This window comes from Medicago sativa, chromosome 1, assembly GCF_051527215.1.
Source record: "Medicago sativa cultivar Bolivia chromosome 1, Bolivia_mono, whole genome shotgun sequence".
NCBI classification, from domain to species: domain Eukaryota; kingdom Viridiplantae; phylum Streptophyta; class Magnoliopsida; order Fabales; family Fabaceae; genus Medicago; species Medicago sativa.
The window spans coordinates 17,483,747-17,497,964 of NC_140749.1; the positions used below are offsets into that span (position 1 = coordinate 17,483,747).

At 34.6% G+C, this 14,218-nt stretch overlaps 1 protein-coding gene across 13 annotated transcripts; it reads right to left on the reverse strand.

Moving 5' to 3' along the window:
* Positions 1-4,796: 4,796 nt before the first annotated feature.
* On the reverse strand, positions 4,797-9,203 carry LOC146953215 (protein IQ-DOMAIN 19-like). 13 transcript variants are annotated; one of them, XM_085708436.1, is made up of 9 exons: positions 8,926-9,203; positions 8,645-8,745; positions 8,234-8,443; positions 7,707-7,778; positions 7,139-7,216; positions 6,896-6,983; positions 6,705-6,788; positions 6,429-6,585; positions 4,797-5,234 (listed from the first exon to the last, which is right to left on the reverse strand). In XM_085708436.1, exons 8-9 carry the CDS (start codon positions 6,552-6,554, stop codon positions 5,064-5,066), a joined length of 297 nt encoding a protein of 98 aa, XP_085564562.1. In that variant the 5' UTR covers positions 6,555-6,585; positions 6,705-6,788; positions 6,896-6,983; positions 7,139-7,216; positions 7,707-7,778; positions 8,234-8,443; positions 8,645-8,745; positions 8,926-9,203; the 3' UTR covers positions 4,797-5,063. The 13 variants fall into 13 exon arrangements, 12 of the variants coding, with proteins under 12 accessions (XP_085564562.1, XP_085564557.1, XP_085564574.1 ...); XM_085708431.1 differs by having other exon boundaries at positions 8,640-8,745; XM_085708448.1 differs by having other exon boundaries at positions 8,921-9,203.
* Positions 9,204-14,218: the final 5,015 nt, after the last annotated feature.

The following is a 14,218-nucleotide window of genomic DNA, read 5'->3' on the forward strand; positions in this document are numbered from 1 at the left end:
AGCGAAGTGAGACTCGTTTAGAGAATCAACTCTTCGCAATTTTCTTGAACTTTTTGTTTCCATTCACGGTTGGTCTCGTTGCTTCTCGCTTAAAAATCTGTCTTGCTCTAAAACTTTCAACTTTTTGAATTCTCTCGCTTCCAACTCAATTAGCAAATTGCCTTGGACTCAGCATCTTGATCCCATCTCATTATCTTTGAGAAATTAACACTACAAAATGTACTACTGAATTACGTTAAAGTAGTTGTATTGGTCCTCAAAAGCTAGTTTACGACTACTTTACAACAGGTTAGGAAAATTTCCTGAAATTACTTGTAAAACAAGTCCATAAGTGTCATTAAAATATGTGTAAAAATACGTAAGTTTTTCACTTATAAATTCTCTCTAACTTAGAAATTTGTTTGTCCCCAAACAAAAGTCTTAAAGAAATCTTTAAAACAAGTTCAAACAATGAAGCATAAATTTCTATGTTTCTAATCAATCAACAATTTCAAATGTTTCATTTGTGCATGATTCAATGATTTGCAATTTAAAGACATAATTTATAATTGTCCATGAAGTAGAATTTGAAATTGAAATGTACCAAAAAAAAATGAATTTGAAATTGAAATAGTTCATAAATTCAAGTGAGAATTTGAACTTTCTAAAATAGCAGTTAATTTATAAGAATCTCAAGTATTTCATTCAAGGGTGAAGGTTTTCTCTCAATCCAGGCAATGTATTCACAACAAATCAATTTCAACATACATCTCAACATAGTACCAAATGTGCCATCAATCACATATCACTAAGGTCTTTATTAGGGTTGTAATGAGGCTAGGCTACAAAAAATTTGTTTTTCTATGAGTTAAAACAGCCCAAGCATAAGAGAGCATTTATTTACTATGCACAACTATTTATATTTCACAATCTTTATTTTTACTCACAACCCATTGATGACTCTTTTGATTTACCACTCTTGACAAATTTCTCATTTCTTTGATTTTTTTATTTTCGTCGTGGTTGTGTCCTTTTTATTTCTTTTTCATTTCTCAAGGTAGTTTTTCTTTTATTTTCTTCACCATCACATTTGTCTCTTTTATTGTGAGCTACCTCTCCAAACTTGCATAAAATTACCATAATGTCAAATAAATGCTCTTCTATCCTAAGACAAAATAACATGAGTTTGTTTTCATTTTGTGGTTTAGGGGTTCATTTTCTTTTTCCTCCAAAAAGAATGAAAAAAATTCAATTTGGATCAAATGGGTTTGACTTAAGGATCACTACTTATAAGGTAATAACCTTAATTTGGTCAAATAGGTGCACTCAAAATAGAAGTATGGCCTTGATCATATCCATGAATCAGACATGTTGAGTTTCAAACAAAATTCAGTCATAATCAACAGAGTGAAATACAATTGTTGGCTCTCAAATATATAAATAGTGGAAGCTGCACTCAATCTTTAATCGGCTAGGTCTAAATGATTTAGAGAAGATAAACATCTTACAAAAGAATGGATGAAATCATTCTTAAATAAAGTAACTAAGTTCATACTCATACTAATATTCAAGAACAATTACAAAGAATATTCAAGAACAATTACAAAGTTTTACACTAAATATAACAATTAAAAAAGTTACTTTTCTATTCATATGCATTGTTATTAATTTATCACAAACCTAGACATTTTGATCATATGCATCAATACTCACTAATATTTGATCATTTTCTAATAAAAATGTAATTACAATTGACTCGAATAAATACCACTTATGTATATGTGCTTTTAGCCATCTTGCTTCTGCTTGCCACTCCCTCCAAGAAATGTGGACTGACCACGTCCCAAGATTATCCATAAGGATATCTTTTTGTGCCTGCACTTGAAGCAATGTGAGAAATATATTCCTAAAAACTCTTTTACATTTACTAAGCTATTTAGATCGACTCTTAGCGATTAATTACAAGGAGTTTTAGTTTTAACGTTTTGATCCATTCACTTAGTGTAGTCGAAATGTGTGTTTTGTTGGTTGTAACGCTTAGTGTAGTCAAAATGTGTGATTTGTTGGTTGTAACAGTATGAAGATATGTTCACGCATATGCTGTGGGAGACTCACACTTGAAGACAAATTTTAGATTCAATTTTCAATGTTAGTCTCATATCGACTATATATGGATGAGCTAACTACTGTATATGTAAGGGATGTGACTCATATACCATATTTTCTTAAAGTTTTGAGTGAATATGTAGTATCAAGATATCTTGTTGGTCCTGATCATTAATCTGCGGTTGCTCCGGTCGCTCTCCTCGACTCCCTAGCAAGTACATTAGAGCTATGGTTAAGCTTAGATAGGAAGTAGGAGTGAATCTCGATATAGGATATGAGATTCTCACACTTGAGGGTGATGTAATTGGAACATTCTAGTGTAAGTACTCCCATGTTAATTATGAATGATTGAACGTTAGATACGTTCGATATATATATATATATAGGGGGCTGTTAACTTGCACCCACCTAATAACACTAAGGTGCAAGTTAACAAGCTGCACCTACTTGCACTTTACTAAAACACCATTTTGTCTCTATTAAACTTTATTTTAATTAAAAGGACATTTTTGTAAATAACATAAATAATATTTGTTTATAATAGAAAAACATGGGTGTTTTGGTAAATAACTAGTAGGTGCAGCTTGTTAACTTGCACCTTAGTGTTTTTAGGTGGGGGCTGTTAAATTGCACCCACCTAAAAACACTAAGGCTTTGTTTGGGAGTTTGGAGGGGAGGGGAGGGGAGGGTTTTGGAAAAAAGGAAGGAGCAAGTGGAAGAAATAGAAGACATTGGGAGGAAAGGGCTTTGGAGGTTAATTTTTTACTCATAATAAAAAATCCCCCTCATTTGGGGGAACTCAAAAATTGTATTGGGGGAGGGTTTTGGGGGGTTATGGAGGGTTTATATGAATTTTTCAAATCCAATCTATGTTGTTATTATATTCTTAAAATTAAAAGTATATTAATCATAAGTATTAGTTTATCATTCTCTAAAAAACCGTTCTTTCAAAAAATGTGAATTTTTTGTCCATTTTTCTATATATTTTCAACCCCCCAAAGCCCTCCCCTCCCTTCCCCTCCAAACTCCCAAACAAAGCCTAAGGTGCAAGTTAACAAGCTGCACCTACTTGTACTTTACTAAAACACCCTTTTGTCTCTATTAAACTTTATTTTAATTAAAATGACATTTTTGTAAATAGCATAAATAATATTTGTTTATAATAGCATAAACTTTATATATATATATATATATATATATATATATATATATATATATATATATATATATATATATATATATATATATATATATATATATATATATATCATTTGAAAATGACTAGCCATGAAGGTATATGGTAGACATGGGATGCATTTCTATCTAACTAAACAGATATATTTGGGGTCACTACCTACACTTGGTTGATAATCATATATCTTCATCTAAAATTTTAGGGTATCTTGATATATGAGTCATCTCACTCATATGTTGTTGAACATTCATTTCTTAATCTAACGTGAGATTTGTAACACACACTTGATACAACTACAAATCATAAATGACGCCTACTACAAGACAAAAGAAATAATTACATGTGTCTCCCTTTAAAAATATGATCCCATTTGGAAGAATTGATTCATATATTCTTCAACCCACAAAGGGAATAGGGCTGCTGGAATGTATCAATCTGTCTCAAATCAGTGTTGATTGATTAGAAAGGAAATATATCGTCTACAATGCCAATGGAGAAGAGAAAATGGTATCGTGGGGCTTTGCCCATTTCTATTCATAAAGAAAGAAAGAGAAATGGCGTTTTTGTATTCTTCCTTCTTGTTGGCTGTTGTGCGCATACTTTTTCCTAGTATTATACAATTCCTTCTAATTAACAAACTTTTGTTTGGTTAATTTTTAAAAAAATAGTTTATAATAAAAAAAATTAGACAATAAAAGAGAGGTATATATTTTTGTAACACAAATGCATGGTTATCTCATCAGTGCATATCTTGTGCAAGCGTGTTATTAATAAAATTTGAGACATATAGATTGAAAGAGGTCATGGGAACAGTTATAGCGGACTCGCAGACAGCGTTTATTAAAAACAAACAGATTCTTGATGGAATTTTGATTGCTAACGAAGACGTGGTCGATGAGGCTCGAAAGGCAAATAAGGAATTGATGCTTTTCAAGGTAGATTTCGAGAAAGCTTATGATTCGGTGGATTGGGGGTATTTGGATGCGGTTATGGGAAAAATGGCGTTTCCGGTCCTATGGAGAAAATGGATTAAGGAACGTGTGACAACCGCTACGGCTTCTATTTTAGTTAATGGCAGCCCCACTGATCAGTTTCCTTTGCACCGGGGTTTGCGTCAAGGGGACCCTCTCTTTCCTTTTTTATTTCTTCTAGCAGCGGAGGGGCTGAATGTAATGATGCAGTCGGCGCACTAGTACAGAAAACACTTTTTAAATCGGGTGAAAATGACTTTTTAAATCGGTTGTACATCCGACTTATAGGTGGCCGATTTAAAAAACTGTCTTTGATTTTAAGTCTCCACCCTTTACCCGATTTAAAATCTGTCTATTTAAATCGGTTCACCCCATTTAAAATCCCTTAATTTAAATCGGTTGAACCCATTTAAAAAAGGTTAACAAGAGTCAAAAATCTGATAGTTTAAATCGGTTCACCCCATTTAAAATCTCTGTTTTAATTTTTTTTTTAAAACACAATTATGGTACTGAATTTAATATAATAATAAAAAAATTCATGAACATAGCCACTAATATGAAATATCATATAATCAAATTTCATATCACACCTGTCATTGTTACAATATCAAACAAATCCAAAGTTACAATATATAAAACCAAACAAAAGCTAAACATTGTTTCAAAGCATAGTTACTGACATAGAGGTTCTAGTAAAAGAAAGACCTAAACTATCCCTACACAAGATTTGGGGAAGAAAGGAAGGAGGTGAAGACCACCAATGAGAAGAGTGTATGGCAAAACCTTGGCCATTCTATAAAGATACTAAAACATTAGGATCCTCTGAACACCATTCGGATCCTCTGAACACGAGCTCTAGCTTGTGCTGTGACCAAAGCCTGCATACATTTGAGTGTTGCCTTCGCTTGTTTTCTCACCAAGTGACCCCTTATCAGTGCCTGCAACTTCACCAATCCTCTTAAACCACGCAATGCCTTTCTTGCCTGTCACATAAACAATCACAGATTCACAAACCATAAGTATTTCAGTCCTTGAAACTGTAAAATAGGCCAAATTTGAAGGACTAAATTAGCCGACCCTTAAATGGTGGCGATAAATTTGGAAAAACAACTAAATTATCTGTCATTGTTCACTTTAAGGGACTAAATTACTATTTCGCAAATTTTAAAGACTAAATTGACCGACCCTTAAAATTTCAAGGACTCGAAAACTAACTTCGAAAGACACATTGAATTTTAACAGCAGCAACATCTTCAATACTTTTAGATGTTTCATTTGAACCAGAAGTTAACCGGATCACAGCAGCTGCAGCTTGTGCAGCTGCCACTGCTGCATCAGCTGCTGCCGCCGTAGCAGCAGCCACAACAATGGCATGATTCCTTTGCGCATTTAGAATATCAATGACATAACCGGATTTTGATCTTTTGAACTAGAGAAGTGCATGCCCTCAGCCAAGACATGCCTTCACCCATCCAACAAATGTAAATCAAATATCAAGTTTCGAACATAGAATTAAATTTTGATTAATCTCGTATAACTAATAGTCCAATTATCACAACTTCAACAAGTTTGCGACACAGTAACACCCGAAAAGAAGTTTGCCTTTGTAGAAACTCTATTGTGAGATAGAAAGGTAAAGTGACGACAGGGAGCAGCTACATTAGGTGGTTAAAGTACTTTTGTTGGAAAATATCTCTGCTGGTTTGTCGTGGGTCTGTCATGTCTCAATTGGAGACTTTTAGGGCATGTGGTTTCCTGTTCAGGCCTGTTTTGCCCAAATTTATCAGAAGTTTTTCAGATTTGGTGTTTCCTCCATGGCCAAGGAGAAAGACTACATCGAGTATATTCAACTTAAAGCTGCCCAGCCAGTCTCTTACTCAGCTACTATTGCCTAATGCCTATAGAATAGATGTATAGCTTGCACATGTATTTCTTTGAATCATCAAATAATACATGAAAAAAAATTCAGTAGTTCGGACTTCAGAGTATTTTTCCCATACGCTTGTTGTATATAGGGGAACACTTCATTTATTTAATAACATGCATTAATAATTTGCAAATCAATCGCCACATCACACATAATTTATCCTCACCAGTCAGCATCTATTTATGAAAGAAGAAAGCTCCTTTCATTTGGGTGATATACAAAGGTTTAAGGAAGTTAAATTTTTATTTACCTTGGGATCTAGCATAAAATTTATGGCGGAAATCAACTTAGGAAACGAAAACACGTCAATTGGGATAGGTGGAGGGCCGACTCCTCTATCATGTACTCTCTCACCCCAAAAGGGTTGATCACCCATGTCTAACAAATTTAGAGAATGAACAATGTGCCTGTAAGAAGATTCACTTATATTATGACTAATGGACTCATGACTTTTGTGTCTTTCTACAATCAATATTAGAAGATTCGAAATCATTCAAGAAAGAACTTAATTTAAGATAGATATTACCTCAAATCTTATTATTTTTATCTACTAGCAAGAACGAAGCCAATGCCAATTGCAAACTATTCCATGAAATATAGCAGAAAATGCCTACAAAATATGAAAGAATCACAAATAAAAAAGGAACCATTCCTACAAATCTACAGAGCGTATAAGAAAGAAGAATTCATATATTGAGCATTATAGCAGCCACTTACCTCAAAAAATCATGAAATTCAACATACAGGGCAAGTTCTCAAACATTGAATGCACTAGTTTCTGACCAGCATAGCTCCAAACATTGATCTGCAAAATTTCATGCAAACAATTCAATGAGATATATTTTGCAAAACAGAATTCCCATATACAGCAAGCAGCTAATTTCAAATCTTTTCTTATATTTTAACTTCCACCTACTATACAAAATTATGGTTTAGATGAACAAAAGAAATGCATCATACCCGTGTATCATCTGATCCGGATACCAATAATGAACCTTTTGAATTCCAAGCAATAGCATTGACACAACCAAGATGTCCCTACTCAAATCATGAGCAAAAGGATACTCATCAAAGGGCAACAAACAAAATGAGAGTACATATAATTGCAACAAGAGTAAGATGCTCAGCAAATGAAGTAAGATTTAAGAAACACCGGAAGAGAATGTATATTCCAATCTATGGAAAGGTAATGCCAACATTTTTAAGAAAATGCTAACTATGCTTGTAGGAACAACACTCAGATCAAATGTGTGTCTGGTGTTGGTCAACATGACACCAACACATGTTTATAGGACAGACACTCAGATCAAACGTGTGTATAGTGTTTGCGTGTCATGTCCAAAACCAACATGACACAAATGTGTTTACATTCGATGATTCTATTTTCTGAAATTATTATTATTATAAGTGTCCATAGCTGTGCTTCATAGCTTGCCTCTTTGAAGAAATATAAGTGTAATAAAATATAGTAATCAAACATATTTGAGAAAAATACGATAATGTTTTAGACATGATGTTAGAAAGGTACCTCTAACTCTTTTTCTTGAGAAAGTCTGCGAATCAAAGAGGAGTGTGTCTGCAAACTCTGATTAACAACATCCTAAGCAAAACAAAAACAGCATAAATGCTTGACTAGAGTTTGGGATTTCTCCTCTCAACTCATACTATAAACTGTTCCTAACCACATTACATTACTCAGACATACATATAACATCAAATTCAAAACAATTAGTTCCAAAAAGTTCAATTCCTTATCAATGTAACAACATCTAATAACATCGACACATATGGTTTATACAGTGACTCTCAAATTAACAAATCCTTATCAAATTCTTATCAACATTCGATAGTGTATTGGACATCAAAAACGATTTGAAGTATTAACAACCTATATAGGAACAAAAACTATCAAATCAAATCAATTAAAAAATTAGCAAATGCTGAAATAAGCTTTTAAACATGCAAGTATCATCAAATCAAATATAGGAACAAAAATTAACAATCTATATATTATCAAATCAAAATTATAGCATCAACTCAGCGAGCGAGAGTAACCTGAGTGATGCAAGAACGAAGTCGAAATTGGACGTAGAAGCTGTTCCAAACATGCAGTAAGACTATACAGGGCACCTAACTAATAACAAACTCCTCACATGCATTTCATCAAACACCTTACATGCATTCTTGAAACAACCATATTTTGTATAAATTCTCACCAACTTGGTCTATATATCAGAAACATACAACAAACTGAACCAATTATACCTGAAATTAATGATGGAGAAAGATAGAATAAGACTTAAATTGATCAGAAATTGTTATAATTTTCTCATTTTGCTCTAAAATTCAATCGATCTAGCATCTAAGAATGAAACTGATGGAAATCAGAACCCTAGATACAACAATACGAAGAACACAGAATATTGGGAATCAAATTAGATTGATTTGTGAAGGAATCTACCTCACTGAACTTTCTTCTGAATTAACCTCATCAAAAGTGCCACGAGGATGAGAATCTAAGAGAGTGAGAGATACGGTGGTGAGGTTCTGATACGGCAGTGAAGTGACTGATACAGCGGCGAAACCGAGATTGGAGTGAGAAATTCACGGCGAGACACCACAACACAGAACCAAATAGCACAAACCAAGATACAGAGACACCCAAAAACCAGTACAAACAAGCGAAATCGAAAGCCAAACGCGACCCACAATACAACTTGAAAGTGAAAAGGAAAGGAGCACCTTACCCTTAGCGAGAGCCCAAAACGTCGTGAACACCAGATCGAGAGCACCAAAACGTCAAGGATCGGAGACGGATCTGCTGAGAGCGGAGGCCAAAATGGTTCATCTGCCACCCAAAAATCCCTACACGAATCACACCAGAAGGTGAACAACAGATCAGGAGAAGAAGAAGAAAGCCAGCCGTTGCCGGTGGCGTCAAACCCTTAGAGGGTTACTGTTCATCGCAATCGCCTTCTTTTTCTCCCTAATAAAAAATTGAGCGATGAACTTCAGAGAGAAAGCTAAAGAGTGTGTTTCTCGTTTATGTTTTATTTTAATTTAATTAAAGTACTTTTTAAATCTGGTTACCCCATTTAAATTCTTTCTAAATAAAAACCTTACCACTTTTCTTCTTTTTAAATCAAGTGGATATCAACCCATTTAAAATATCTGAGTTAATAAGTGTTTTTTCTACTAGTGGCGGTCACAAATAATTTATTCACAGGGTTTACGGTTGGTACATCATCGTCGGTGGTTGTATCTCATTTGCAATTTGCAGATGACACCCTGTTACTTGGTACAAAGAGTTGGGCTAATGTGCATGCCTTGCGTGCGGTGTTGACTTTGTTCGCGGATATGTCAGGTTTGAAGGTTAATTTTAATAAAAGCATGTTAGTGGGCATTAATATTCATGAATCTTGGTTGTTTGAGGCAGCTTCTATCCTCAATTGTAAAGTGGGAAAAGTTCCATTCTTGTATTTGGGCCTTTCTATTGGAGGTGATCCGAGGAGGTTAGCATTTTGGGATCCTGTGTTGAAATCCATTAAATCTAGATTGTCGGGGTGGCAAAGTCGTTTTCTCTCTTTTGGGGGCCGGTTGGTTCTTCTTAAGTCTCTCTTGACCTCTCTGCCTGTCTATGCTCTTTCCTTCTTCAAAGCTCCGTCAGGTATCATTTCTATCATTGAATCTATTTTTAATAAATTTTTTTGGGGTGGGAGTGAGGAGAACAGGAAAATTTCCTTGGTTGCTTGGAGCTCAATATGTTTATGTAAGGAGTATGGAGGTCTGGGGGTTAGGCAGTTGAGGGAGTTTAATAGTGCCTTACTAGGCAAATGGTGTTGGCGGATGTTGGTGGATAGAGACGGTTTGTGGTATAGGGTATTGGGGGCGCGGTATGGTGAGGAGGCAGGGAGGTTGGAGGATGGGGGCCGGAGTGGTTCTGTTTGGTGGAAGGAGGTAGTGAAGATTAGGGACGGTATAGGAGAAGGGGAGGGGGGCTGGTTTGCGGCGAGGGTGTCAAAAAGAGTGGGAGATGGTACTAGTACTTTTTTTTGGCACGATAGGTGGTTAGGCGATGTTCCTTTACGCACTCGATTTCCCCGATTATTTGATTTAGCATCTGATAAGTTGAGTACGGTGGCTGATATGTATGCTTTAGGTTTGGAGGTTGGTGGAGAGGCGTGGAGGTGGCGGAGGAGATTGTGGGCGTGGGAGGAAGAGTTGGTAGTGGAGTGTAGTCATTTTCTTACTACTGTTGTTTTGCAGTCTGATGTTCTTGACAGGTGGCAGTGGGACCCTGACATTATTGGGGGTTATACTGTGCGTGGTCCTTATCACATTTTGACAGTTCAAAATGATCCTCCAGATGTAGGGTTGAATGCTCTTGTGTGGCATAAACAGGTACCTCTGAAGGTCTCCATTCTTGCATGGCGATTGTTGCGGGACAGGCTGCCAACTAAGCTTAATCTAGTTAGGCGTGGCTTGCTCAGTGCCGCGGCAGCTAGGTGTGTAGCTGGGTGTGGTCATGACGAATCGGCAACTCATTTATTGTTTCATTGTGCTACATTTGGAACATTGTGGCAGCACATAAGGTCCTGGATTGGTGTATATGGTGTAGACCCCTACGGGATTAATGATCATTTCCTGCAGTTCATGCATTGTACAGGTTCTTCAAAGAAACGTACATCCTTTCTTCAGCTCATTTGGTTGCTTTGTGTCTGGGTGGTTTGGAATGATCGTAATAATAGAATATTTAATAATAACCAAACCACCATAGATAGTCTTTTAGAGAAAATTAAATTTCATTCGTTTTGGTGGCTTAAGGCTAATAATGCCAATTTTGTGCATGGTTCTCAGAGTTGGTGGTCGGATCCTATGCTTTGTTTGGGTATCGACTGACCTTTGATGGATTTGTAATTATTGTATGACTGTTCTTTTTTTGGGGTGACCCTTTGGTACACCTTGTGCTGAAGTGGATCACTGTCGGTGTTAATATATTCCATTTTTATGTCTTCAAATTTTTTTTTTGAGACATATAGAATAAAGTATGGATGCTCGCGGTGCAATTTAGACCGGTTTTGAGATAAACCCATTTGATTTAAAGATAAAATTATATGCGGTTCAGTTTTAGATGATAAATTAAAAAAAAAAAATTAGATCCATTTAAATTCATGGCAGTTTAAGGGAACCTAAGACTACTATGCCAAGATACGATAAATGCATCGAGGCCTGAATATTACATATTCAAGACACGATCCTAAACCGGATGATTAGGGGAAACCTAAGATCGTCATCGGCATAAACTTCATAACTTGCTCTGTTCACAACTTGCACGTGTCTAACGTCATCATGCTATCATACTAGTTCTCGACTATCTACGTCAAGGCTCTATTACATAACCTATACATAACTAACATCATAACATAATCAAGTTCATTCATTAAGTTAGAGGTTAGCGTTGAACAATAACATTATCTGAGTTCATTTTACGGAGAGCCCCGGGATGGAGTGAACCCGAGCACAATCCCTTTCTAACCGATGAAAACCTATCTAAGGTACATCGGAACTCCCTCTGTGACGTGCGGGCCCCCCTTGTGGGGCTTATCCCGTTTCACCTAGCGGAAACCTCTCGAGATCCAACCTAGTGTGGATCACAAGAGACACGACACCTAATAAATGACTTTGTCCATGTAAACAGTCTAAAACTAAATAATTCAATAAACAGTTAAAGTCGTATGCTTGAGTTTGTTCCATAAACCGACCAACCTAGCTGCAAACATAATGCTAGGTTTGATATAAAATATAACATATGATTTAAATCTCACACGATCTCTGCATTTATAATCCAAGGGTATTCTTGAATTTTTTTACACTTATCAAAAACTCTTTTTGATTGCTTGTAGATTAATCATGGGCGAATTAAAAAATTCTAAAATGCAGGGAATCTTTATCTGGAGTTTTTTTTCTTCTCACCATTAAATTTCACTACTTTGGGTGACTAGGGTTATCAGAACACAATTATTTTTTTCTTCCATTTTTTGTTTGTGCGTTAATACTTTAAGGTTGGGCTTATCCCATTTTGTGTAATCTTCAAGTTTGCTTACTAGGGTACTTAGGGAAGAATGTTGTTCACACGTAGTGTTTGGCTGGAAAACACCAGTATAATTTACTAATATAACCCCATCAACAGATAACTGTCGATGAATTTTTAACCGACGACAGTTAACTGCCGACGAACATTTTCGTCTTTTACTTATGTTTTTCAGCCAAACCTTATAGCTAGTCTATTGTTCTATAGATTGTTCTCTCTTTTTGTTGACAAAATATGTTGTTGTCTTTTTTGTAGGAAATTTGGACTTTATTAAAATTTCAGAAAATTGACATAAATGAAAAAAACATACAGCAAAAAATCATTTAAATGCATATTATTTGTTCTAAATTTATATATATATATATATATATATATATATATATATATATATATATATATAATTTATTCTCTTGATTAGATTAAATTAAGACTAAATAGCAGTAAGTTGATGTTTGATGGTATTCAACTGATAGTCCCAACTACTATTTCATCTGTTTATACGTAATTGCAAGTTTCACTGGGAGTATTCGGCAATATTGTTTCAACGCTTTAGTTAGACCCAATCATGAAGTATGCTGGTAGCCTAGTGATGATGATACAATAGTTCTTAACGTGGATGGCAACACTTTAACAAACCCAGGTAAAACAGGTCATGGTGGATTTGTTAGGAATTTTGAGGGAGGCTTTCAATTTATCTTTTATGGTAGTGTGAGTTTGCCCAATATTTTGTATGCAGAAATTCACACATTTATGATTGGGATTTAGCTTTATTGGGAGGTTGGTTAGAAACTGGTTTGTTTTCTGACTCTCTTCATGTAGTGCATTTAGTGTCAAATGAAGTACCAAAGTTTCACAACTATACGAACATCTTGAAGCTCATTTAGGTGTATTTGGTTAAAGAGTGAGATATTTTCATCATCATATTTTTCGAGAAGGAAACTCTTGCGCGAATATACTTGTTGGGTGCTAATTATTCAGAGTCTTTTGTGATGGTATCAACCATTATCATGTGTCTCCTCAGCCTTACTAGTTGATGTTATAGGAGTGTCTTTTATTAGGACGTAGTTTTTAGTCTTTTCTTTGCTTTTTCTTGTTTGTTTTTTCTTCTTTCATGTAACAAAAAAATTAAAGTTAAGACCAAATATATTTTTTCTAGTACTACAAATATACATTTTAGTGACAGATTTATGCCACGAAATACCTAAAGAATAGACACTCAACATATTATATTTACCACTAGAATTTAGAGAGGGATATGCTCGTCGCAAACTTATGATACAATTTCCTCATAATTTTCTCGTGCATGGTCTCAAAGATATCCTTCAAATTCTGATTACAGTTACATCCATGTGATATTTTCTCTATCAATTCTATTTATTTTTTTCTTAGAGATAGTAAATAGATAGAATTGAAGTGCTTTTGGCTGAACATGTAATTAATTATTTTTTCCAAGTAAGCAACACAAGTTATTTTGTTATATTTCATATTCTTTATTGAAGTTCGTAACCAAAAAAATATTCTTTATTGAAGTTTATGTTTGAATTCAGTTGTTTACAAAAATATATGTTTCTAGTTTTCCTAATTAATAGTTTAATATACATCACATTTTTTTTTGAAGTAAGTTTAATATACATCACATATAGAAGAGTCGTGTTGCAAAATATATGTATACTTATATTTAAATTTCTACATGCAACTTGATTAATTAATTAATTTCCTTTTTTAAAATTAATTTTCTTTTTCAAACCTTATATCTCTTAGTTAATTTTTCTTTTTCTGGTTCAATTCCTTAGACAATTTAAGGTTTTGAGTACAAGCTGAAAGTTACGTACACAATGACACATTCTTGAACATAACTCTTACGACTCTCTTTTATTTAGTTAAAGTCAGCAATGCAATACAAAAGGATGCATTTCATATTTTGTTAAATGCAAGATTAAAACTCAAAA